The 27,717-nt window shown below is 36.2% G+C and overlaps 1 protein-coding gene across 1 annotated transcript in view; it reads right to left on the bottom strand.

Moving 5' to 3' along the window:
- Positions 1–345: 345 nt before the first annotated feature.
- LOC150098126 (photoreceptor-specific nuclear receptor-like) overlaps positions 346–27,717 on the bottom strand; it is a 127,136-nt gene continuing 99,764 nt past the window's right edge. Inside the window, exons 6-8 of the mRNA XM_090406688.1 lie at positions 19,880–20,126; positions 7,638–7,743; positions 346–787 (exon numbers count right to left, since the gene is read on the bottom strand). Coding sequence (XP_090262814.1) covers positions 655–787; positions 7,638–7,743; positions 19,880–20,126 — 486 coding nt within the window. The 3' untranslated portion in view covers positions 346–654. The remainder of the gene's footprint in view (positions 788–7,637; positions 7,744–19,879; positions 20,127–27,717) is intronic.

Raw genomic sequence — 27,717 nt, 5'->3', positions numbered from 1 at the left:
AAAACTCTTAATATCCTCTGTCCTGCTGAACCTCACAGTACATGTTCTGCCAATCTCATCTTTCTCTGGATCATTTCCTGTAATAAAGATCTCTGTGTTCTCATTCTCTGTAGGACATCTGTATTTTTCACATGTTCTGCCCATGGGATTTTATAATTTAAAAATATAAATGTATCATTATAACACTTCAAGTTATGGAAGCTTTATCTCAGTGTGTATGCCTCGGTAAATTTCTCCTAGAAACTTAGATGTTTCATCCTGCAAAATGGACAAACTGGCCAGAGAGAATATATGCAGATACCATACACATACCATAGACTTTTATATCAGTATCTAACAAATATGTATAACATTGGATGGATAATTTAATCTCTTTATGACATTACAAATCAGTTATTACCAACGCTGTACAGTGATGATTACAAGACGGAAAACTTACAAGGTCAATCTAAGCAATTCAACAAACACCAAGAAGTTGGCTTCTATTTTTATGCGGCGAATTCCCAACTCCTTTATTAATGTTGTTTGTGAATGGGAAATAGGAGGAGAATAACACAAAAAATAGTTCATCAGTTGCAGGTATTAGTAAGGTTCGAGGGAGAATTTTGTGCTATTACAGTATTACAAATCCCCAAGATAGTTGGTCATATTATTTCAACACTTAAACATATCACACAGCAATTTTTCCATGGCAGTGTTACCAATGATCCTGTGGAAAAACAGCAGTTCAATTCTGTCTGCTGGTACGTAGCGCAGTGAAGGTAGCATCAGCAGTAGGCGTCCAAACCTAGAGTTAAAAACAGAAAAGGAAACTATAAATAAATACTGGAAATGAGTGATAATGAAATACAGGTTGTCAGGTCTATAATTTTTTTTAATGAGAAATGAACCTTCACATTCTGAGTAGTACTATTTCTGACTATCAAGAAATTAAGGACAATAGAGTATAATTTTATTTTATATTATTATTATATTCCACACATGTTCAAATAGAAAAGTCAGATTTCTAGAACAGTAAGGAATTTTAAAAGAAAGTGCATTAAAAAGTTAATGAATCTTATTCCACAGAAGGAAATGTATACCTCTTATGGTGGCACATTCTTCATCAAGCCATTCTTACTCACATCCTTTATAAGTGCCACTTGGAATAAATTCCATAGTCTACCCCCTTTTTTACACAGTTTGATTACTGTTTCTGTTCTTGTAATCCAAACACTTACTTCAATCAAACAACAGAAATCATTAGTAGTGGCTGCCATACACATGTTGCTCAGATAAGTCGTTTTTTTTAATAGATATTGACAATATTGATAAATATAATTGGTAGTATTTTGGTTATTTTTGACTATGCTGTTAAGTGTGTTCTTTAGTCTTGACTATTATTACACAATATTTTTTCAAAAATGTTTACATTATGGCAGTTGCATATAAAAGAAATGGCAACCAAGACATTGATGTTGACTGATATCAACATGCAGGATTTAGTGCGATGTAGCATGTGTTTAATATATAGTTTGCCGAGAGTGAATGGTTTGTGGTATGAGAGCGAGAATGGAGAGAATATCTGTTGGAAATGTTTCGTAAGCAAGTGAAAGAAATGAGTCATGTTAGGAGTGAAAGCATCAAGTGATATTATAGATAGAAGGCAGGATTGTGAAAGTGTGGTGCAGAATGTAGCAGAAGCAGTGAATGATAGTGCATGAAATACAAATGAGAGTTTGAAGAAAGTGAATGAAAGCAATAATGTGGATGATGAGATGCCAGCATGGAAAGAAATTGCACACTTATGAGGATGCTTCACAGGAGAGCAATTGGCATGTGGTACAGAAGGATGCAGAATAAAAGAAAGAGTGAATGGAAAAAGCATAAAAGTGTGAGAAACTGGGAGAAAAGAGATAGTATTGTATGGGAATTCAAATGATTTGGAAGGTGAGAAATATGCAATGAGAGAAGATATGAAAGAATTGTTAGAAGCAAAAATGAAAAGAAAGTAAAAATTGTCAGTCTGTTGCCTCGGTATGATAGGACAGAATTCCTATCATATACCGAGGCAACAGACTGACCTGTTGAACTGCACAATCTTCAACGAGAAGATTGTGCAGTTCATAGATGTGTGGAGTGAAATTCATGGACGTGATTGTGAAGAGCTGAGTTCAGTTTCCCAGGTTTCAAATCAGAATGGGCAGGAAATGACATTATGTAAGAGACCCAAGGGGATGTTTAAAATGCATGTCAGAAAATGATGTAGTTACAGGGATAGAATGTAATGGATATTGTATTTTCAGAGAAGATAGAGAAAATAGGGCAGGAGGAGTGGTATTATTAATGACAGCTGAACTTCAACCAACAAAAATAGAAGTTAAGGAAGATTGTAAATCTGATGAAAATGGTTCATTTGAGGCTCTCTAGTGTGAGAAAGAGGCCAATAGGACAAAATATATTGTTGGTTGCTATAGACCTGCTGGTCCAGAAGAAGATGTGGATGACATGCATTAGCAGAACGAGTGCAATTATCTTGGGAAACTTCAAATATAGTGATATAAATTGAAAGGAGGAAAGGACACATAGCTAAATGGAAATGGAATTTATACAGTTGCTAAGGAATACCTAAAACAGCACATGATGGAAAGGACCAGGGGTGTGAGAGTGTTGGAGTGGCTTGTCTATTAGATTGTACTCACAAAATTTGCAAGCAACTGTGGAACACTGAGATCTCACCAAAAGATTGGTGCACAGTTATCCTTATTCCAGTTCCAAAAAAGAGGAAACAGCAAAAAGTGCATTAATGTTAGGACAGTTTGCCTCATGAGTCACCTAAGCAAAATATTTTTGGACATCTTACTCTCATATATTGAAGCAAAAAATGGAATTCAGTTTTTCTGACTTCCAGGTAGGCTGGATTTAATAAGAACATGAGTACAATTGACTATATATTTATGCTCCATATCACTGGAGAAAAATATGTAGAACAAAGTATCGTGCCATAATTTTATTGACCTACAAGACGGCTTTTGATTTTGTGTTGCATCGATGCCCTTTGGAAAATTGTGCAACATATAGAATAGACAACAAAATAATACGACTGAGTGAATCCTTGTACTCATATTCTGAAATGGTGGTTGAAATCAAGGGGAATTATAGCACTCCCTTTTCCAATGACGCATGGAGTAAGATGGTGCATGTTATCACCAATGTTGTAAATGAAGCCCTAGATTACTATTATGGTAAAAGGAAGAAGAATAAACCATCTAAAGTTCACTGATGATACTGAATTTCTAGCAGAAAACAAATCAGATCTTCAGAAAATCACCACAAAATTAGCTTACACTTTTAAAAAATAGAGCTTGACCATAAGTACCCCAAAATCAAAAACCTGTTTGATTGCATATGCAAAATGGATATTATCACAAAATTTCTCATCATTCTGAGAGGTGACAGTATGATTTTTCTTCATTTAACACACCCAATAGTGTATAATCATTTCAAGCTTTTCCATAACCAAATGCCTTTTAACTGTGATGTTATTGCCATTCTTTAATGACAAGAGAAACTTCATATCTGTCAAACTGCGGTCACGTGTTATTTCTCACAGAAATCTCATTTCAATTCCTCTAATCTTTGATAACAGCCAAATCTCTAGACAAGCCAAACCTCATTATTTAAAAAACTTCTGAACACCCTGATAAGAAAATTGAACATCTACACCTATGTCAGAACTTTGAAAGGGAAGAAAAAGAAGAGCTGTGTAAAGTACTGGCAAAAATAAAATGGGATATTCTTGGATTTTCTGGAATGATAAGAGAAGAAAAAAATTACTGAAACAAGCAATTATATTTTACATACTGCTGGGACAGATCATGCTCAAGGAGTTGGAATTATGGTCCATAAAAGATGGAAAAATAATATTCTTAAATTTAAATCGGTCTCCTCAAGGATTACAACTCAGACAAACTCAATAAGCAGCATGATTTAAGTATAATAGATATGTGCACCCACTTCCAGTCATTCAGATGAAGCTATTAACAATTTCTATGAGGATCTCTCTAGCACTCTCAAAGATAGTACATGTCACTGGAAAATTGAAATGGGCAACTTTAACTGTAAATTAGGCAAGAAACGACAGGGAGAAAGTGCTTTAGGAGTGCAAAGCATGGGCCAATGACTTGTTGAATTTGCAGGGAGTGAGGAATTTTATGTATATAGGAAATACTTTCTTTAGGAAGTGAATTAAATGTAAATGAACCTAGAGATCACCAAATCGAGAAGTTTTTAATGAAATTGATTATATTATGGTCAACAACATGGAAATAATCCAAGATGTATCTGTTATCAATCAATTTAATTTATGATAGTGATCATAGGTTAGTGAGAGCAAGGATAAAAATAAACAAGAATGAGAGTTAAAAATTTTAATAAAAAAAATATTAAAAAAACATTCCAGAAGATGAAGATATAATAAACCATAAAGAAAAATTTGAGGAAATAATGGAAGAAAGGTTGAAAGGGAAAAAAAAAAAATTACTGAATCAGGCTTATTGGATAGAATAGAGGAAATAGCTTCAACAATAATAGAGGTTTGAGAAAATCATTACCAGCATATTTTTTTTTATTGATCTCATACATGAGAGGTCATGGGATCTATAAGCACATCAGTGCCATATGTGTAGGGTGCAGTTGAGGACTGAGATTGCCTTTTTTTTAATTATTATTTTGAAGAGTTGCAGGTTGTAGTCTGGGAATACTTCATAAGGAAGGCTGTTCCAGAGGTGGTTGAAATAAAAGAAGAAGAAAAGAAGCAGGTTTGGTGTGTTTGCAGCTGCTCTTGTATTAATAGATACAACAGAAACTGAATGTCAGTACTAAATAGTGATCTCCAGTGAGCATAAGAACTATTACCCAATGCAGTGCTATAGCAGTTGAGGTTACAGAACAAAAATGGTCTGCTCTTAGAAAGCAAGTTTGTTTTTTTTAATAGAACATAAGTTGACATATTGTGAATAAACAGCTATGCAGTTAACCACTTGAATGGTTTAAAATGGAACCCTGTAATGTTTAGTCTTATAACAAAAAATTATTAGCTCAAAAAAGTAGATTTTATAGTATTTTTTTTTCATCATCAAATTCCTGACATGTACCCTCAAGAGGTGTACAGGATATGATAGTACTACATGAAAAATTTACATCATTACTAACTTCCTATCTACAATTTTCCTCCAAATCAGTCTGTTACTTGTCAAGACTCCAACATTATCAGATCTTATATTTCTATCGTCTAAGGCATATTGTACCGTATCAATCCACCTATCTCTGGGTTGTTTTCCTGCCGACCTGGCAGAGAGCATTTGTTTTGCTAATCTTTCCTCGCCCATTCTGTTTAAGTGACCATACCACCTGAGATTAGCTCTGCTAATGCATTCCTGGATGCTGACAATGTAAAGTTCTTTCCTAATATCCTCGTTTTTAATATGATATTGCCATTGATGCCATCTGTTCACGCTTCTAACCTTTCTCAGGACTCTCATATCTGTGGTCTCTAGTGTTTCACTTCTGACCCAGCTCTCAGATCCATAAGTTAAACCTGGTTTGAACACTGTCTTGTATACAGCTAATTTAGTGTTCTGACTAATTTCTTTCTTATTCCATATGAATTTATTCAATTGACTTCCTACCATAGCAGCTTTGTTGATTCTGTTGTCTATTTCTATATTTAATTTACCATCTTCACTAAAAATCGTGCGTAAGTAGCTGAAATGTTTTACTTGTTCCACAGGTTCCCCGATCACAACACAGTTGACATTTTCAATAATTCTACCTATTTTCATTGTCTTTGTCTTTTTAATGCTGACCTTCATACCATATCTATTACAACAGCTATTCAATTTAGTCAGAGAATCTTGCATACTTGTAGTGGATTTATTTAGAAGTATAACATCGTCCGCATAAAGCAAAGAGCTGACATTAACATCTCCAATTCTGATATCATGTTTAATACCACTTTCCTTCATAATGTGATCCATATAGATAATAATTAACAGAGGGGATAATGTACATCCTTGTCTCACACCAGATTTAACATTAAACCATCTTCCTGTACTTCCTTCAATTCTAACTGCTGACTTACAACTCAAATAAAGACTAAGTATTGCTTGATATAATGCCCCATTGACACCATATAACTGTAGCGTATTGAATAGCTTCTCTCTTGGCACCTTGTCATATGCCTTTTCCAGATCGACAAAACTTAAATACAGATCTTTGTTATATTCCCATGATTTCTCAACTATTTGTCGTAAAGTGAAGATCTGATCCTGACAGCCTCTATTTGGCCTGAATCCAGCTTGTTCTTCACCAAGCTTTTCTTCCGCAATTCTTCTCAACTGTTTCTCAAGTATACTTGCATAGATCTTGCCAGGAACACTCAGTAAGGAAATACCTCTGTAATTCTCACATTCAGTTTTATTTCCCTTTTTATATATGGATATTATTAGAGCTCTACTCCAATCACTGAGAATTCGTCCCTCTGTCCAGGCTTTCTGAACTATGCAGTGCAGCCACTGTAAGACTTTTATACCACCATACTTCAGCATTTCTGGTCGAATATCATCTACTCCTGCTGCCTTTCCACATTTCAAGCCTTTGATGGCTTTTTCTACTTCAAGTATGAATATGTATTCCTGACTGTATGCCTGTTGAGTATTTTTAACCACTGTGCTATCACTGCTTCTTTCATTTAGCAATTTTTTCGAAGTAATTACTCTATACTTCAAGGATATCTTTTTCTTCCGTTTTCATGTCACCTTTATCATCTCTAACTCCTTTTACAGCACTCTTTCCTCCATTTTTAAGCTTCTTCAACAAACTCAACACTCTGGGACTTTATACACATTTTATATAAATTGTACTTTTTTTTTTATTTCTTACTACACCACTGGCCAAGAGGTCTTTTATGAATTGAACTGTGTTGTTTCTATTACAACGTATGATTTCAAGTCTACATTGTTCATCTTTCTGTCACATATGGTTGTGCCTTTGTTCCATTTTTCATACCATTGCCTCCATTATGCTGGGTGAAAATTTTATAAATGAATGAAGTAGGTCATAATTATTAATTTCGAGAAAGGAGTTCATAAAATGGTAACTAACTTACTTGGGAAATTTTGGTACAAACATAGCCAAATGTCTTATATTTATTTAGATTAGCTTCATATTTCTTCATCACATTCCTCCAGATCACATGATACAATCAAGACCTTGTAGAATAGTTATAGTACAACCCATAGTGACTTAGGCAGAAGTGACAGGAGGTGACTGCTTTCTTGATTGTTTTGGAAAAGACTGATTCTCATGAGGTCAGTTAAATAGTATAGATTTGTTTCCCTTTTTTGGACATGAAGCAATTCCCAAGATGTTAGCTGTGAGTAGAATAAGACTAAAAAAAAGTGTGGTTTCATTTAAACTTTTTTTCCCCATAGGGATCCTCTTATTCCCCTTTATGCAATGCTTGTATCTTCTAATATGACAATAATACATTGCATTAAGAAATCCAAAACCTACAAACTATTGTTATATTTCCATTAAGAGATGAGAGTTTTAACTAATGAGAAAATTTATCTGACCACCAAAAAAAAGTCCTTTACCTGGCTGGCTGGCTAGGATGATGAACTTTCACATGCTGATGCAACATCATCTGAGCTTGATCTTGGAGACTTTCCACCTGATTGGCATCCTTCAGACCACGTGCATCTATAAAGGAGGAAGAGAATCAGCTGCAATGTACACTCCAACCTTTTCATGTAATCAAATCAAACATGGGGAGGGAGAGAGAACATTCAACAATTTTCCTTTACTTTTTAATTAAAATAAAATTAATTATTAGATTTGAGTATCAGAGACCGTTTCAGTTAAAGATGTAACTATTCTGCCTTTGGTTGGTGACAGTGATCATGCGATACTCACTTGGAAAGTGACTACGTTTATGAATGTTCCATTCAGAAAAGGTTTCCTACTTTGTAGTTCAGCATGTAATTATGACCAACTGAGGAGTATACTGAGTTCAGTGGAATGGGATCAGGTTGATGGATGGGAAGAACTGCATGATAAGCATTTAAACAATACTTAAATGGTGTGATATCAGAGTGTGTCCTGAGAGCTCAAAGAATAAATAGGGTAGGATCAAATGGATGTGTAATCTTATTAAGCAATAGATTTGTAAAAAAAAAAAAAAAAGATGATGTGGAAGGAATACCATGTGCATAAGGATGACGTTATGAAAATTAGTAGCAGGCTAGAATAGTCACAACTGTTGTACGGAAAGCAAAGTCTAAATATGAAAAATAAACTGGCTCTGCGTGCTAAAAACAACCCACAAGAATTGTATCGATATGCTGCAAGTAAAAGAAAGAATGAATATGAAAAAATAACTCTTCTAAATGCAGATGCCATAAGGGTAACAGATGCAGAAGAGTTTGTTCAACTAATGAGTGCCTATTTTGTTAAAAGCTATCAACTTGGTACACACGACATTGAACTCACTGCTACCTCTTCACTGTATGAAGACGAGGTATTAGAGCTGTTGCACAAACTAAATAAGAATTTATCAATAGGGACTGATGGGATATCAGCATGTTCAGCTAAACACTCTTAAAAGAGTGTTTAGCTGAACTGGCTATTCCTTTGACTAGTCTGTTTAATATGAGTCTCAGAACAGGGAAGATTCTGCAGGAACGGAAAGAATGTATGGTAATTCCATTGCATAAGGGTGGTGCAAAGACCGATGTATCCAATTATTGACCAATTAGTATCTCAGGAGTGCTGGTGAAAATTTTGGAAAAATTGGTTAAGGCTCACATTCAAAAATGGGATGACAGTAAATCTCTGCTTTGCAATGAGCAACATGAGTTTACTAAGGGAAGATCATGTTTTAGCAACTTGTTCACATTCTATAACAATGTTACCATTGAACTAGAGAAGGGAAATGGATACACCATGATGCTTTTAGATTTTGCTAAGGCTTTTGACAGAATAAAGCATGGTAGACTGCTGTATTCAGCCACCCTCTTAGCATGGATAAGAGGGTGGCTGACCAGTGGTGTACCACAAGGATCAGTGCTTGGTTCACTGTTATTCGATCTATACATTAATGATATTGGGAAGGATTTGACAAGCAACATACAGCTATTTGCTGATGATGCAAAGATAGATAGGGTAATCAGGAATGCTGCTGATGTGCAGTAGTTGCAGAATGATTTGAATAGGCTGGAATTGTGAGCATGGGAAAATGGATGTCAGTTCGATGTCAGTAAATGTAAAGTCATGCACTTTGGCGTGATTAGATATCCAATGTCATATTATATCAGGATTACGCTTGAAGAAACTGATGAGGCTAGGGATCTTGGAGTGTTAGTAGATAGGAAGTTGAAGTTCAGGGACCATGTAGCAAAGATTGCAAATACAACTCAAAAGATAATTGCAATACTGAAAGGAACGTTCACATGTAAAGATAAGGATTTCATTTTGCCTCTTTACAAGGCCTTGATAAGACATTATAGACTATTGTGTGCATGTCTGGTTTCCATTGTAATTCTGATATATTGGAGAGAGAGTGTTAAAATTGATATCAGGATTTTGAAGACAGATTGGGAATTGACTGCAGACACTAGCAAACAGGAAAAAGAGGAGTATATGATTGCGACTTACAAACTTGTGAAAGGTCATACAGGATTTCAATTGATTGAATTTTTTAATTTATGGAGGGTGGGGAAAGGACAAGAGGGCATCCTTAGAAGCTGAGAATGAATGCTGCTAAGAAGGGGTGAGGGCTTGATTTTTCTATCATAGGGTGGTGCATGATTGGAATGGATTGCCATTGAATGTTGTGAGTGCAAGGGGTGTGAATGAATTCAAGAATAAGTATGATAGCTGATGCATGTAGTATGGTCGCCTCCCTCGATGAGTCCCCTGACCACCTGGAGGTCTCTCTTAATAATATATATATATATACATTATATGATTCCCAAAAGGCCAAAATAATGTTGATTGAATTATGCATTTTTCATTGAAATTGAAAAATAACAAAAAGAAAGTGTACAGAATTTTTTGAATTCCTCATAATTTAAATGCTATTGGTGTAAGGTCCTTCAAATACTTAAAGCATTAGATGTCAGAGATAAACCAAGGGAGTTGAAGAACACTCCTTCAACCTCCTCTCCTTTTTATAAGGAACTGTATATAGAAAGAAAATGAAACATGCAAATCAGTTCTTAAACAAATTTTAAGAAGGCAACTTATAATGGGTTCACAGCAGTCACTTTCAACAGGGAAAATACGAATCAATGAATTTCAAATTTTCGTTTGATACAGGATATGGGCTGGTATCTCATAGCATTGTGAAAACTGGAAGTTTTCCCCAATCCTAGTTTTTAATTTCTTCTCAGCAGTGCAAGTCAACAGAGTTGGTTCCCTCAGGAAGAAACTTCTTTTAATCCAGAAACTCAGAGAAATCAACTGTAAAAAAAAAAAAAGTTGCAAACACATAACACTAATTACAGTTAGAAATATGAAATGGTGGCAGCTCTGTTACTCAAACTCACATGCATTTTGCCAGCTGTGGTTTTGATTTGCATTTCCTCGCCTCCAGGTAGAGTTAGAAAAACCCCTGAACCTCCTTGGTTGAGTGCTTCATCAGATAACCCATCGGTGTAGGCAATGACCTGGTTTAGATTATTTAAGTGGTGTATAGTGTCAAGTTCTTTTCTTTTATTTTCTTCCTGTGAATCCTTTTTTGTACAAGGCAATGACATGGTTCTAGGAGATTTAAGTTTATTGTGTTTTTTGGTAGAATAGTTGAAAGGAATGGCTTTTTGTTCTAAGTCGATCTGTTTTCTAATTTCATGATCGTATTGTAAAGTGGATGATCTCTTTAGTCTAGATTTTCTTGTCCAGGCATAGAAAGTCCTAAGTGAGATGTGATCCTGTTGTTGGCTCCTGATTCTGTTAGTGAATTTAACTATGGAAAGTTTTCTTCTGTCTTCTACTATGTGAAGTCCATACTCTTGTTGAGCTTTTAAATTATTTGTAGATGAGACTGCACCTATGATAATTTTTGCTGCTCTTGATTGTACTCTGTCAAGTTTTACTTTTGAGCTAGTAGAAGCTGGTACCCAGATTGATGAGGCATATTCCATAGTGGGTCGTATGAGTGCAGTATATGTAGTTTTGAGTGTCTTCAGTTTTGCACCCTACTTTGTTCCACAAAGGCTTTTGATGATATTAAGCTTTTTAAGAGCTTTATTAGATATATTTGTAATATGAGTTGTAAATCTCAGTTCAGTATCTAGAGTTAAGCCTGAGTATTTGAGAGTCTTTTTTCTATTTTGGTATTATATATTTTGATTTGGGGATTGAAACTGTGTCCGTTTTTTCTATCAGTGGAGAAGATGCTCAATTTTGTTTTTTCTGGGTTTATGACATATTTGCCTAATTTAAGTTCCTTTGTCCATCTTTCTAAACTTTTTATTGAATTATTTAGGACTTTTTCAGATTGTTGAGGATTACTGCTTGTGTGCCAGATTGCTATATCGTCTGTGTAGCATGCTATTTTGTGTCATTTGTTATGCGAGGATGGATATTGTTCATATAGATGAGAAATAGGAGTGGGCTTAAGACAGAACCTTGTGGGACTCCAGCCCAAGTTCTATGCATATTGGAATAAATTCCATTAACTTTTACTTTCATTTTTTTTCCTTTTCATGAGATCAGAAATCCAAATTAATGCATTCCCCCTTATTCCAGTGTAATATGCAATTTTTATTAATTTTTGTCTCCAAATGCAATCGAAGGCAGCTGCAAGATCCAAGAATATTGCTGTTGTCCTCTTTGGTGGTTTTTCTTGAAAGTCATCTATGACTGATTGGCAAAGATAAAATAATTGATCTTCTGTACTGTGTTGAGACCTGTATGCAATTTGGTAGAAGTTGATTTTGTTATTTTCTAAAAGCCAGTTCATAAGTCTTGTATGTATTATTATTTCGTTTAGTTTGCAGAGTGCTAGTCAAAGCTGATTGATCTGTAGCTTTTACGGTCATTAGGCTTTTTGTTAGGTTTTAGTAAGGATATAATGACTGATGTTTTCCAGATTTTTGGTAGTTTATCTGTATTTGCAGGAAGTGTTAAATATCTTCAGAAGGCAGTTTTTGGCTATTTTTCCCATGTTTTTAATCATGTGTCCAAAGATGAGATCAATTCCATGTGATTTATCAGGGTAAATTTGACTAATTGCTGTTTCTAGTTCTGTCATTGTGAGGTCCTGAGTAAAGATGTCTTCAGAAGGATTGGTTCTGGATTGTGTTAGCAGATGTTTTGCAATTTTCCTGTACTTTTTGTCTTCTTTGTTGTATTGCAGTTTGCTTACATTAGAGTACTGTTTGGCTAGTATATTTGCCATCTGTTTGTTTGTTGCTGCTGTATTAGTTCCTGAAGAGATTGTGTTTGAAGAGTGATCAGTATCTGGAACTGTTGTCTCCTTTCTTTTAGGAACTGTTGTCTTATTTAATAATCTGATGGTATTCCAGTGTTGAGTCTTTTCTTCGATCTAGTCTATTGCAGAATTCTTCCCACTTTTTTTGTTTGCAGTTAGAAATTTCATCTTTGATGTTTTGAGTTAATTCTATTAACTTCCTTCTGTTGTCTTATGTATTGTTTTGTTTTAACTGTTCGTTGATATTATCTTTTTCATTGATCATAGCATTGATATTATGATCATTCCAAAATGGAAAACCCAATTGTTTTTCCTGAGTCCTCTGGGAATTGAATTTTTTTGCAGCTCTGGGTATGTTGTTAGTTAATTCTAGTAGTTGCTGATCAAGATCTTTAGTGGTGGGTGTGGCAGTGCAATGTTTCTAGTAGTTGTGTGTATTTAGGCCAATTTGCTTTTCTGAAGTTCCAAGATCTCTTTGTCTGTGGTTTTTGGTCTAACTGCAAATTAATGGTAGTGATAATAGGTCTATGATCACTGATGGCATTCTTTTGTATTTTCCTCTGGATAAGACTAGCAATTTCATAATCTACTGCTGTGATGTCTAATGCTGATTCTCTGCCTGCTGTTTTTGACAGGTATTTATTTTGCTTGCTGTTTATGATCTCAAGGTTTAGATCATCAATTATGTCTTCTATTTGTGCTCCTTTCCGATCTAGTTATGGGGAGCCCCAAGTTGGGCTTTTGGCATTTCGATCTCCTAAAAGATCTTTGTATCTGACATTGTTTGACTTAGTTGCTTAATTAGTTCTGTATTGATATCTGTGTTATCTGGGTGATATGCACTGACTATTGTAATAATGCATTTTGGTAGAAATATCTTGATTGCTTGCACCTCTGTGTTGCTACTTATATTGCTGTTTGTAGTTAATACGATTTCTTTATATTTAATGCGTTTGGTCTGTAAGAGTATAGCTAGACCTCCACCAGAACGATCTGCTCTGTCTTTCCTTAATGTTGAATAGCCTTTGATTTGAAGCTTCAGATTTTGATTTAGTTTTGTTTCTTGTAAGCATGCAATATGGATGTTATTTTTGTATAAAATGTTCTTAAGCTCTTCCATCTTTTTTTGAGTGCCGTTGATGTTTAGCTGAAGTATGTTGAGAGTCCTTGAGCATATTTCTCATCGAGATTCTGGACTGCAGTTCTCAACACGTCAGCTGGCTGCCCCTGGACGCGGTAGCATGTGTCTTCGTAGCATATTTCTCATCAAGATCCCAGATTGCAGTTCTCGACACGTCAGCTATCTCAGATGCAGTAGTATGTTTCTGATTCAGAACAGATGCTCTTCATGGAATTGGGTGTGCCAGAGCTCCGTTAGCCAGCAATTTTCAGGGGTTCTCTTCAGGGTTCGATGTAACAATCCAAGTGGAAAAAAAAAAAAAAAGGTAGCAGCAGGATTAGGCAGAAAGAGAGTTTTTCATGCTACCATATTGGAGCTTCACCCTACAAAGCAATCCCCTACTTCTTGCCACTTCCAACTTGCACGTGGGATTGAACTTCTGCAAGTGCGTTAAACTTCCTTAGCACAACAGTATGTTATATTTTATAAAAATGATGAGTGTAAATGTGATATGGAACTTCAGGTGCAAAGATCTTGAATTTTCACAGAAAGGGATCTAAGAGCTATAGTATATGTGTGTGTGTGGTCAAGCAATCTAAAAAATATAAAAGACTACAGCATAATCACTTAGGAGATTCAGGAACATGCGGAAGTATCAGTTTGTAAACTGTATTGAATACATAGTTGGCAACAGTTACAGCTGGTGTTTAAACAGCAAGCAGATACTATATAGTAATGAATTCCACTATACTTTCACTGAACTGGGAGAACCTGGATTAGACAACAGACTGGCAAGCATAAAACAAGATGCATTGCCCCAACGATAAATAAAAGTGATGAAAGTGTGAGGATATTTTTTTGGTACGGAATCAGTCTATACCACAAAAAATACCTCTCCCATCCCCACACTTTCATACTGATATTTGTTGATACTGCCATGAACAAACATGTTCTGGGAAATGCTGAAATATCGAATACCTATAAAATCCACAATCTATTGCAAACTTGGTTTGAAGATAATGTACAACTCAGAGCCAGATTGAAAATTGAGCGAATACTAATGAGATGAAGCGGAATGATGAGAAGAATGTTGCCTGAAGGCTAACATCAGTAGCAGAACTCTAGTCTTGTGTGAAGAATGGAGGTTAATTTCCATGGGATATGAACCTCCATTTTTCATGCAGGGAACATACAGTAGAGGAGGTTGAAGCAATGTGGAGCACCACTACAATGAAAAGGTTATTGACAATGCTATAGCAAAGAACTATGAACTGCTTTAGGAGTGATTAAAAAATATTGGAAAGGGTTCAGAGTCAAATAACCATATCAATATGAAATTCCTTTGCATTGATGGCTATGAGGATACATTGAGGGAATGCAAATTATAGTTTAGCAAACAGGAGGAAAAGAGGTGATATGATCAACAACCTATTAAGGAGGCTGCTGAATATAGATAGGATGTTCACGAGGTAATTGTTGAAGAGAACAAATAATCCCCAGAAGTTGTATTTGGGTGTTTTGAATATGATAATAATGTTTTTTTTTTAAACAGTTTTAGACAAAACTTAAATAAACTCAAAACTCTTCTAATTTTAAGATAAAATTTTGGATGAGTGATGTGACTTTGTGGAGGACTGAAATAATAGTTTTAGGTTATGTACCCATCTACTACCAATAGCATACCAAATGCATCAAACTAGCGTTTTTTTCAAAAATTAATGAATTATTATATTCAAAAATTACATTAATAAAGTTCAGCTCGCTATGTACAAAACAAAGCTTGCTGTTCCATCCTCTGCTATTGTTTAAGGATGTAGTTTTCCAGCAGGAAACTCTCCCAAAATTTTTTGCTACAATTTAATTCCCATAAAAATAATAAATTTATGATGTGGAATAAAATGATATACTGCACGTGCTATCGTGAATTTTATTTCATGATATATTTAAATCCTTCATCCTTTAGAAGCAGCACAGTATAGCATATTTTTTATTTTTTTAAAAGGACTGTTATTGACGTGCCAACAAGTGTTGTTTGCCAACTAAGCTGCCATAGTGCAATTAATATCAACAATGCCCTTTGGTTGGAAAGATCTGGATTTGAATCCCATCCAGAATGCAAAGAACCTTATCAGGGCCCTTCAACTGAAGGTGAACACACAATTTATAGATGTAGCACATCACTTCATAGCCACAGTTGTTTCAGTCAAATTCAAAATAAACAATCATGTCAGTTATTGTACTTGTTATAGTCTCACATACCTGGACTCGACTGACCGTCACATTCTAACCTTGATGTCTATAATAAACTGCATGTTATAACTATGAAGATCAGTTCTCAAGTGGACAGTTTTTTCTCAATGATCACTTCCATCTTATCAGAAAGCAGTGACACATGCCCACCCCCCCAAAAAAAAAAATTCTATTAAGTCTAGTGACTGGCCTATCTGCTTTCATGTACTAATAGTAGAGATAACCAACCATCAGTTCCCCATGCTTCTTAATAAGATTAATTAATCTCTGGGAGGGGATAAGTGTGAGACCACCACCCTGCTTATTGAAGGCTTGAAGTGGCTTGAAAAAATTCCATGTTTGGTCTCTTGAGCAGGATTTCCAGACTGTGTAAAAAAAAAAAAAAAAAAAAAGGTAAAAATTTAAAATATATATAAAATCAATAATGTCAGGATCAGATCTTCACTTTACGACAAATAGTCGAGAAAGCATGGGAATATAACAAAGATCTGTATTTAAGTTTTGTCGATTTGGAAAAGGCATATAACAAGGTGCCAAGAGAGAAGCTATTCAATACGCTGCAGTTATATGGTGTCAATGGGGCATTATATCAAGCAATACTTAGTCTTTATTTGAGTTGTAAGTCAGCAGTTAGAATTGAAGGAAGTACAGGAAGATGGTTTAATGTTAAATCTGGTGTGAGACGAGGATGTACATTATCCCCTCTGTTATTCATTATCTATATGGATCACATTATGAAGGAAAGTGGTATTAAACCTGATATCAAAATTGGAGATGTTAATGTCAGCTCTTTGCTTTATGCAGATGATGTTATACTTCTAAATAAATCCGCTACAAGTCTGCAAGATTCTCTGACTAAATTGAATAGCTGTTGTAATAGATATGGTATGAAGGTCAGCAATAAAAAGACAAAGACAATGAAAATAGGCAGAATCATTGAAAATATCAACTGTGTTGTGAATGGAGAACCTGTGGAACAAGTAAAACATTTCAGCTACTTAGGCACAATTTTTACTGAAGATGGTAAATTAAATATAGAAATAGACAACAGAATCAGCAAAGCTGGTATGGTGGGAAGTCAATTGAATAAATTCATATGGAATAAGAGAGAAATTAGTCGGAACACTAAATTAGCTGTATACAAGACAGTGTTCAAACCAGTTTTAACTTATGGATCTGAGAGCTGGGTCAGAAGTGAAACACTAGAGACCACAGATATGAGAGTCCTGAGAAAGGTTAGAAGCGTGAACAGATGGCATCAATAGCAATATCATATTAAAAATGAGGATATTAGGAAAGAACTTGACATTGTCAGCATCCAGGAATGCATTAGCAGAGCTAATCTCAGGTGGTATGGTCACTATAGAATGGGAGAGGAAAGATTAGCAAAACAAGTGTTCTCTGCCAGGTTGGCAGGAAAACGACCCAGAGGAAGAACAAGATATAGGTGGATTGATACAGTACAAAGTGCCTTAGACGATAGAAATATAAGATCTGATAATGTTGGAGTCTTGACAAGTAACAGACTGATTTGGAGGAAAGTTGTAGATAGGAAGTTAGTAATGATTTAATTTTTTCATGTAGTACTGTCATATCCTGTACACCCCTTGAGGGTACATGGCAGGAATTTGATGATGATGATGATGATAAAATCAATAAAAATGGGGAAAAAACCTTATTGTCCCTACAGTACAAATGTTCTATACATTTCAATCTGGTTGAAAAATAAAATAAAATTGCATCATCTCTATACCTGAAATTCAGGTGTAGAGATGAAGCAATTTTATTTTATTTTACAGAAGGTTGTAAACCTATAATACATTCTAGGTTTACAACCTTCTGTGGGTGGAATTTACTTGAAAAATTAAGTCTTATTGATTTATTAAAATTATAAATAAATCATATCCTTCAAATGGTGTTACAGAAGGCTGTTGAGGATATCATATGCTGAAAGGTGATAGAAAGGATTAGTAGAACTATAAGGCTTGTTAAAGATATTGACAGAAGAAAGCTGAAATACTTTGGACATGCTGAAAGGATGACTTCTCAAAACAGTAATGGAAGTTATTTCCTGGAAAAAGAGGCAAGAGGTAGATTCTCAATGAGTTGGATTGATGGGTGGTGTTTGGAGTGATTGATCTACAGAGAATTGAAGCCTCCAGAAAATCATACAACAGGACCATCTGGTGAGTACTAGTCAGTGGTTAAATTCTAAATGAATAAGTTCTGGGACCCTATACAAAATAACCAATTGTATTTACCTTTGAATGCTATCTGGCGAAGTTCCAAACCTACCCGTCCCTTTCATCATGTGTTCATAATCAGGCGACTGTTGATATTGACTTTATATATGTACACATTCAAAACTGTAAACAATCATTGAATAATAACATAATTACCGTAAAGGAAGAAAAGTCACAAAACAGAAAAATATTCCTACAAAAACCAATTGTATTTAGCATTGATAGTGAGTACTTCCCACGGAGGTCAAATGTTGATGATAATAATAATTTACCTTTGAATGTGATCCACTGGTCGAGTGACCAGCAAGTCAGCAAATCTTTCCTTTCGTTCAGCGTATTAATATTATCGCACTGCAACTGATGGGAATTCTGTGTTTCTGTGGATTTGTTATAGACCTCTTTCTCTTCAGAAACTACACATTACAAACTCATTTTGTATTATCACTGTCATCCGAGCTATTATTCCATTTAAAGAAGGTACCAATGTACTTATCCATAGTTGAAATACCATATTTACTCAAATATAACTCGCCACGTATATAACTTGCGCTCCTGATTTTACTTTTCGAAAAAAGAACTTAAAAAGTTTCGCATATACTTCACTCGACGTGAACATATTTCGCATTAAATATGTTCACGTCGAGCGATAGTAACTCGCTTGCAATGGTAAACAACACGCCCTCACCAACAGCCACTATACTGCACGAGGCAAGAAAAACAAGTACTTTTATTGTCAGTGAATAAAGTATGAGCAGTCTGTGTAATATATTTCTCAACAAATAGTGCAATTAAAGACAACTGCGATAAAAACAACACTAATTAATGAATCACATGTCCCCTCATACAGAAACTGCTGTATAGACTCAAGCAAAACCATATGTTGCACCGACAAACACAGTACTGTATCTAACTAAAAACTATTGTTATTAATGTGTGGGAGTTCGCCTGCCCCAAAACAGCAATAAAATTCAACCGAACATGTTAAAATTCGTACACGTGTTAAAACTAAGAAATATATATATATAGTGAATGTTATGGCAGTTTCACATATGGAAATCAGTTGAAGAGAGTTAGCATTTCAACTCAATTGTCAGCTATGCTTTTATCTTTCGTTAATACCGCACCAATCATATGCACGTCTTGCTATCTGTTTCATGTTAGCTTAATTACCGTAAAGGGAAAAAAGTGACAAAACAAAAAAATGTTTCGGGTCCCGGAGAGCCCGGCTGAATTTAACCACTGGGACTGGTGTTGCACATCACCGAGGAACAGAGTGACCATACGGCATCTGAAGATCTCCATGGAATAGAGGGATAGATATCCTTATGAATGGAGGAAATGAAAAGCTCTTCCTAAGTTAGGAAAGGACTGGACTTACTCGCCTAGTGATACAGGTTCAAGAATGTCAGGACGATCTCGCCATGAGAAGTTATCAGATGCTATCAGAATCTTAAGTAAACAGGAATCCCTTCAGTGAAGAGTTTATAGGCAAAAGATTTAAACATACGCAAGGACATGCATTCCACATTCATAATTGACTGTCAACCAGCCCCTGGTATCATCAGCAAACTTTGAGAGACTAGCTTCAACTCTCTTGCTCTCTCTCATGAACTTTTTTCTTGAGGAAAGAATCGTTTCTTGACATTTAACTTTATAATAGCTAAGGAATTTTAAAAGATTTAAGTAGCAATATTAGTTGTAGACAGTGGAAGATTTATTTCAATAAATGTTCCACTGTCGTTTTTGATCCACTTTTAAAGAACTAAAATAAATTAAGCAAAAAATACTCGCCTGCTTTAAATAAAACCACTGCCTTCATACAAGCAAATTCTGCTGGATCAACAGCAACTCTCTTGAAACGTGTATGAATGTCTTGAAGACGGCGAAGATCGGTCAGCACAACATTTGCTTTACCATTTGCCAGTCCAGTCAAAACATTTTCATTAGGTGTGAACAAGGGGCTGGATTCGAGGGGCATACACCATTGTACGGCACATAAAAGGAATAATTCCGACCAAGTTTCCTCTAGAAGAATGACCTAAAAGAGAAACAATTTGGAAATTATCTAAATGCATCATTATGTATGTTTAAAGTCAACTAAGACAAACGTTCTTTCTACATTTAAACTGCAATGAAAACAAAGGATATTGAGAAATCGAGGCTATCATTATCTTCTTCCTCTTTATAGCACATTTATCTGCTTGGTACAGAGTCCGCTATAATTATGCGATTGTGGGAAACCCCAACTGGCTTGATGCAGAGTCTGGCATTGATGAAGGAAACTATTTTCATCTCTGTAGATGCATGTGTTCATGGGGGACAAAAAACTCCTACTTCCATGTGAGACACCAGCTAACACTGAGGAGTATACTGAGTTCAGTGGAATGGGATAGGTTGCTGGATGAAAAAAATATCGACAGTGCATGGGAAGCATTTAAACAATACTTAAATGATGCGATATCTGAATGTATCCCGAGAGTTCGAAGAATAAATAGAGTAGGAATCAAATGGATGTGTAATCTATTAAGCAAGAGATTCGTAAGAAAAGGATGATGTGGAAGGAATACTGTTTGCATAAGGATGAAGTCCGTTATGAACGTTATAAGCAGCAGGCTAGAATAGTCTCAACTGTTGTACGGAAAGCAAAGTCTGATTATGAAAAGAAACTGGCTCCAGTGCTAAAGAAAACCCACAAGAATTCTATCGATCATATGCTGCAAGTAAAAGAAAGAATGAATATGAAAAAATAACTCTTCTAAATCCGGATGGCGTGAGAGATTCAGATGCAGAAGAGGTTGTTCAGTTAATGAGTGCCCATTTCGTTAAAAGCTATCAACCTAGTGAACGCAACATGGAGCTCACTGTTATCTCTTCACTAGATGAAGAAACGCAGGTGTGTGAGGCTGAGGTATTAGAGCTGTTGAACAAACTGAATAAGAATTCAGCAATAGGGACTGATGGAATATCAACACGTGTGCTAAAAGAGTGTTCAGCTGAACTGGCCATTCCTTTGACCAGGATGTTTAATATGAGTCTCAGAACAGGGAAGATTCCGCAGGAATGGAAGGAATGTACGGTAATTCCATTGCACAAGGGTGGTGCAAAGACCGGTGTATCCAACTATCGACCAATTAGTATCTCAGGAGAGGTGGTCAAGATTTTGGAACAATTGGTTAGGTCCGCATTCAGAAATGGGTTGACAATGTTCTCCTCTTTGCAATGAACAACATGGGTTTACTAAGGGAAGGTCATGTTTTAGCAACTTACTCACATTCTATATAGCAATGTTACCATTGAACTAGACAAGGGGAATGGATACACCATGATACTTTTGGATTTTGCTAAGGCTTTTGAAATACAGCATAGCAAACTGCTGCATAAATTAGAGAAAATGGGTTTTGGTTATACAATAATAGCATGGATAAGAGGATGGGTGACTGACAGATATCAAAAAGTGGTATACGGGAGATCTGAGTCTGCAAGGTTTAAGGTGTCTCCCCAGCATGATTGGATAAGGATGGCACCAGACTCCTCCCTGGGTTCGAGTATATTGACCTTATCAGGACGAGGCTCAATGCCTTACCCACTTGAGCCAGCACAGCTCGATGGTGTTATATTCTTCTTTTATGTGGTCTGCGTGACTGCCTTATCGTTATATCTTTAATTGTCTTTACTTTAGCCTTACAGTTAACATTGATTTTTTGTATCACTTAATATCAGATATTCGTTTGCCGACGAATTTGTATTAATTAAAGACTGCACTAGCTGGCAACTAAATTCTGATATGTCATCAAAGAATACTTAAAGGAAGTGTAGGGATCAAGAAGTAAGCAGTTGTGGTCCCAATTCTTCTATCACTAATGGTTTCTCCTTAAATGCACGGTACGAAATTTTCCAAATGGTAGCTCAAATCCGCAGAAAGGATGACAAACTCATTTGATTATATTTTAAGAAACACATTTATTATTGCACAAAGACAAGTATACACGTTAATCAAATCCTTAATCTTAAAAGAGTGTGGGTTCCCTTTACTTAATTAATCACAAACAAAACTTCTATACTATAGTCCCTTACTTGACATAAATTCCTCACTTCTAAACGTACATCTATTCTCCGATTCTTATAACTAAGTTACCTAATATTGTCACACATGTAATATTTCATATATACACAAGACAACTCAATACTTCTGACATGAACTTCTCTAGGATAATACTTCTTAATCTTACTTAATCCCCCCCTCCAAAATTTTAGTTAACAATTAGTTACGTTCTGACCATATAATATTACTGTTCTTAAATCACACAAACAGTTCGGACCTCGGCCTCCTGTTCGGCTGGAGCCTAATATGCTTCCTTCTTAACTGTAGACAAAAGTGTCCAAATCGCAGACTGTTCCTATAACACTACACAGAAATAGCATGCTTCCTTAACTTCTGTTTCCCTACTCTTCGGTTACTTTAATTCAACATTTAACATAAGAAAATCTTCCGCTTACCGTTCTTGCCTTGAACTGGATACTTGGGTCGGCTTACTGTACCTTCACTGATGGCGGTCTTGCTATTCCTTTGTTTCCATACGAACCGAAAAACACTCATACACAGATTTGAACAATGACGTTGATTTCATCAGTGGCTCTTTCTTCTTATGGATCTGAATACATTGTAGTTTCAGCCTTGGCCCACGTAGCACACATAGCAAGGGGGGGGGGGGGATTCTTGCTACACGTGGCGGCAAGCTCTACACAGCTCTCCGACAGGACTAGGTGCCGACGAAACCCGGAGACGAGATAAGAGAGCGATTCGAATTCCCGCTGAAACCTTTATACTCCAAAACAGCTCCCTCACGCGGTGGTGTCGTCACGCATACGGCGGCTTCTGATTGGACGCCGTGGCTACGAACTACTTTTACATGGCTTAAAGTTTGCTCTAGTTACGCTATACACATATACTTGGCAATTTATACGATTTTATATTTTAATTCACTTACAACTGATTTCTACTTAACTCCAGGGCTATTCTAACATTGTTTAGAGCTTACACATTTGGATATTTACATGTTCTTGAGACATTAGTCAGTACATTTCCCATCCGGAGGCAAAGCATGTCCTTATACTCTCCCTATGAGTAACTTAGTGTTGGGTGGGAAAAAGGATGACTCATCATCTTTTTTTCCGACACAACAATGGGGTAGTGACGACTCAAACTATAGGGCTGGCTGCCACTACAGTGAGACACTGTCTCATATAGCCCAGTGTTGCTTCCACACCCATGGGTCCGCGTGCTTAGGCATTACGCCGTACTCTCCATTCTGAACAACAGCTTTAAGAACAAAATTTGGGAGACCGCGGTGGAACCACATTATAGGACCTCCGCGGGTTTGCGTAAGCCAGACTTCGTGATTAAAAGAGATGGTAATGTTTGGGTAGTTGATGCCCAGGGGGTGGGAACAAGGCGCCCACTAGCCTATAGCCATAATAATAAGGTAAACTATTATAAGAATAACCAAGATCTAGTTAGTAAGATACAGGAGGAGCGTGGGGAAACTCCGAGGTTTACCAGCGCCGCCATCTCTTTATATAGCGTATGCAGGGCAGATAGTTATAAAGACTTAAAACAGCTTGGGCTTACAGAAGAATATAAAAGTTCTTTCGTTGAGGACCCTACAGGGCACACTGGCGGTATGGCGTTGCCACCAGAGAGTGACTACAATGATAACTAGAACAGGCATCGGGTAAAACACTTGTAAAGGCTTAGGCCTATATCAAGTCTGAACGAGATGGCTGGACATGATGTAAGGGTAGTACTGTCCGTTACCAGTACAAAGATTAGTAAAATAAAATAAAAAAGTTGTGTATCACAAGGATCAGTGCTCGGTCCACTGTTATTCAATCTGTACATTAATAATATTGGGAAGGATTTGACAAGCAATATACAGTTATTTGCTGATGATGCAAAGATAGGTAGGGTAATCAGGAATGCTGCTGATATACAGTCTTGCAGAATGATTTGAACAGGCTGGAATTGTGGGCATGGGAAAACGGGTATCATTTCAATGTCAGTAAATGTAAAGTCATTCACTTCAGCATGATTAGATATCCAACGTCGTATTATATTTGTGGGGTTAGGCTAGAAGAAACTGATGAGGCTGGGGATCTTGGAGTGTTAATAGATAAAAAATGGTGAAGTTCAGCCGCCATGTGGCATAGATTGCAAATACAACTCAAAAGATAATTGCAATGCTGAAAGAATGTTCACCTGTAAAGATAAGGATGTTATTTTGCCTCTTTACAAGGCCTTGATAAGACCTCACTTGGACTATTGTGTGCAGGTCTGGTCCCCTGGTTTCCGTTGTGATTCTGATATATTGGAGAGAGTACAAAGGAGAATGTTAAAAATGATATCAGGATTGTGGAATACAGATTATAAAGACAGGTGGAGAATTTGTAGACTGCAGACACTAGCAAATAGGAGAAAGAGGGGATGATATGATTGAGACTTACAAACTGCTGAAAGGGTCATACAAGATTTCAATTGATGGGATTTTTCAATTTATGGAGGGTGGGGAAAGGACGAGAAGGCATCCTTGGAAGGTGAGAATGATGGCTGCCAAGAAAGGTGTGAGGGCTAGATATTTCTCTCAGGGGGTGGTGCGTGATTGGCAGGGCCGACCATCTCAGGGGTACAGTGGGTGCAATGCACCCGGGCCCCACGATCGAGTGGGTACTGTCGATACACATTTGCAGAAACGTATTATATTTCGAATGTGTTTTTTTTTTTTTTTTTTTCGTGTGCCAAAATCATTTGCAGGTAAGAGGTTTTACAATACATTTATTTCGAATCCTTTAATTTTTACCTTTGAAAAATATTTTAGGGCCCCCCTCCCCCCTTTATAGAGAAGGCCGGTCCTGGTGATTGGAATGGATTTCCATTGTATGTTGTGAATGCAAGCAGTGTGAATGAATTCAAAAAGTATGATAGCTGGTGTGTGTAGTATGTGGCCTCCCTCGATGTCTGTCTTAATAATAATATCAATATTAATAATAATATTAAAATTTCTTCCAATAAAATCAATGCAGAGAAGTACAGGAATCGGTAAAAAAATATCTTAACAGCAGACATTTATTTTTAAGGTAATCGAAAACATGAATCGTTGGATCTGGAGTGCTTCAACATCTTTTTTTTTTTTTTTTTTTTTTTTTTTTATAATTTTCACTGTGGTTTATACGTGTGTTTCTTCTAATTATCAACATCTTGTGTAATTTGAAGGAATCAAAAAAACTTAATCAACATGGACATTGTAAATTGGAATTAGTTTCATGCGTTTGTAATTTAACGCAGACGATAAACTAGTTGCTGTAGAGTTCTAGTAGGATTCTTAAGACTAATAGCCACTAAAATAGTACCGTGATCATGCCGTGCTTTCTTGAGAAGTATCTAATTATATTGAAGTTCCCAATAAAACAATTTGCATGCTGAACTACAAAACTGGAAATTATGGTTGACTTAGGAGAATACTATCTTTGGTCCCATAGTATCGGTTACTGAATGGTAAAAATGTCAACAATGCATATGAATATTTGAAAAAGTGCTCGGGAGTGAAGTGGATATGCAACCTTAGTAAGCAAGAGATCCACAAGAAAAAGATATGGAAAGAATATCGTGTTAGAAGAGATATAAAATATATGTCACAGGCTAGAAAAGTAACGCATATTGTGCGGAAAGCTAAATCGGTGTATGAAAAGAAATTGGCTATGCAAGCTAAAGACAATCCAAAAGAATTTTATCGTTATGTCATGAGCAAAAGAATGAATGAATGAATGAATGAATGTGAAAGAATAACTTTACTGAATGCAGGCGCTACTATAGTGTCAGAAGCTAATGAGATTGTTCAATTAATGAATGCTCACTTTGCTCAGGTATATCAAACAGATGTATGTAACAGTGCACAGTGGTACTGCTGCATTGGTGAAGACAGAGGTGCATGAAAATGAGGTTGAACAGCTGTTGCATAACCTGGATAAGAATTTGTCAATAGGAGCAGATGGAATAAATATCAGCTCATTTGATAAAGGAATGTTCAGCCCAATTGGCTAGGCCTTTCACATGTTTGTATAACTTGAGTCTCAGCTCAGGAATGTATGATAGTTCCATTGTACATGGGAGGTGCAAAACCTGATCAGTATCTCTGGTGTGGTGATGAAGATTTTAGAGAAGTTGATAAGAACTCGCATACAGAAATGGGTAGACAAGCAAGCTATACGCTGGAAGGAGCAGCATAAGATTACTATAGGAAAGTAATGTTTTAGCAGGTTTGCTCATATTTTATAGCAATTTTATGGCCCAGTTGAATAAAGGGAATGGATACACTATGATAATGTTGGATTTTGGTAGGCATTTGATAGGATACCACAGGAAAGACTTGCATAAACGAGAAATATGGGATTGGAATATAACTTTGATCAGTGGATGATTGACAGACGGATATCAAAAAGTGGATGTGAATCTGCCAGATTTAAGGTGAACAGTGGTGTACTTCAGGGTTCAGTCCTCGGGCGATTATTATTTAATCTATACATTAATGACATTAGGAAGCAACAGGAGATGTGCGATTGTTTGCCGATGATGCGAAGATAGGCAGGGAAATCAGGGATGCTACTGATATTCGGCACTTACAAAATGATTTGAATAGACTGGAAATTTGGGCAAACGAAAATAGCTCTCAGTTTAATGTTAGTAAGTTTTAAAGTTATGCACTTTGGTGTGATGAAATTTCCAGCAGCATATTATATAAGCAGATTTATGCTACAAGAAACTAATGAGGTTAGGGATCCTGGCGTAATGGTGGATAGGAATTAGAACTTCAAATGTCACGTAGCAAAAGTTGCAAATACAACTGAGAGGATAACTGCGATGTTGAAACTAACCTATATGGATAAGGAAGTCATTTTGCCTATTTATAAGGCCTTAATAAGACTGCACCTGGATTATTGTGCGCAGATCTGATCTCCCGGGTTCCAAGGGGATAAAGAAGCTGTGGATAGGGTACAAAGAAGAGTTACAAAGATTATATCCAGATTATGGGATTTAGATTGAGGACATATTTTGCAAATATGTGTGGATTACAGACTCTGGTTAACAAAAGAAAGAGGAGTGATATATAAATAGAGGTCTATAAACTTCCGAATGGGTGTTATAGGATATCGTCTGATGAAATTTTTCGTTATATGGAAGGTGGGAAAAGAACTCCATGGAAATTAAGTTTGTTCGCAGTCAAGAAAGGGGTAAGAGCTAGGTTTTTCTCTCACAAAGAGGTAAGTGAGTGGATAGTTTGCCTTTAGGGGTAGTGAATGCATCTAGTATGAATGAATTTAGGTGAAATTATGACAGCTGGTTCGGGTGATTTTTAGCTTCTCTCGATGAACCCTTGACTCCTTGGAGCTCTCGGATAATAATAATATTATAATAATAAATATATTGTGGAAAATGCATATGTATTCTGAATATCAAGAAAAGGTAAGCTACCTGGTATCAATTTTAAAGTTAGCGCTAGAAGGTTTAACAGGAAATATAGAATGGTGGTTGGTGCTTAAAATTAATATCCACATTTTACATGATTTTAAACTTTAAG

Source organism: Typopeltis vanoorti, chromosome 16, assembly GCF_054136105.1.
Source record: "Typopeltis vanoorti isolate ZY-2024b chromosome 16, IOZ_Tvanoo_1.0, whole genome shotgun sequence".
NCBI classification, from domain to species: domain Eukaryota; kingdom Metazoa; phylum Arthropoda; class Arachnida; order Uropygi; family Thelyphonidae; genus Typopeltis; species Typopeltis vanoorti.
The sequence above is the reverse complement of the archived record's forward strand: the minus strand, read 5'-3'. Positions and strand labels throughout refer to the sequence as shown.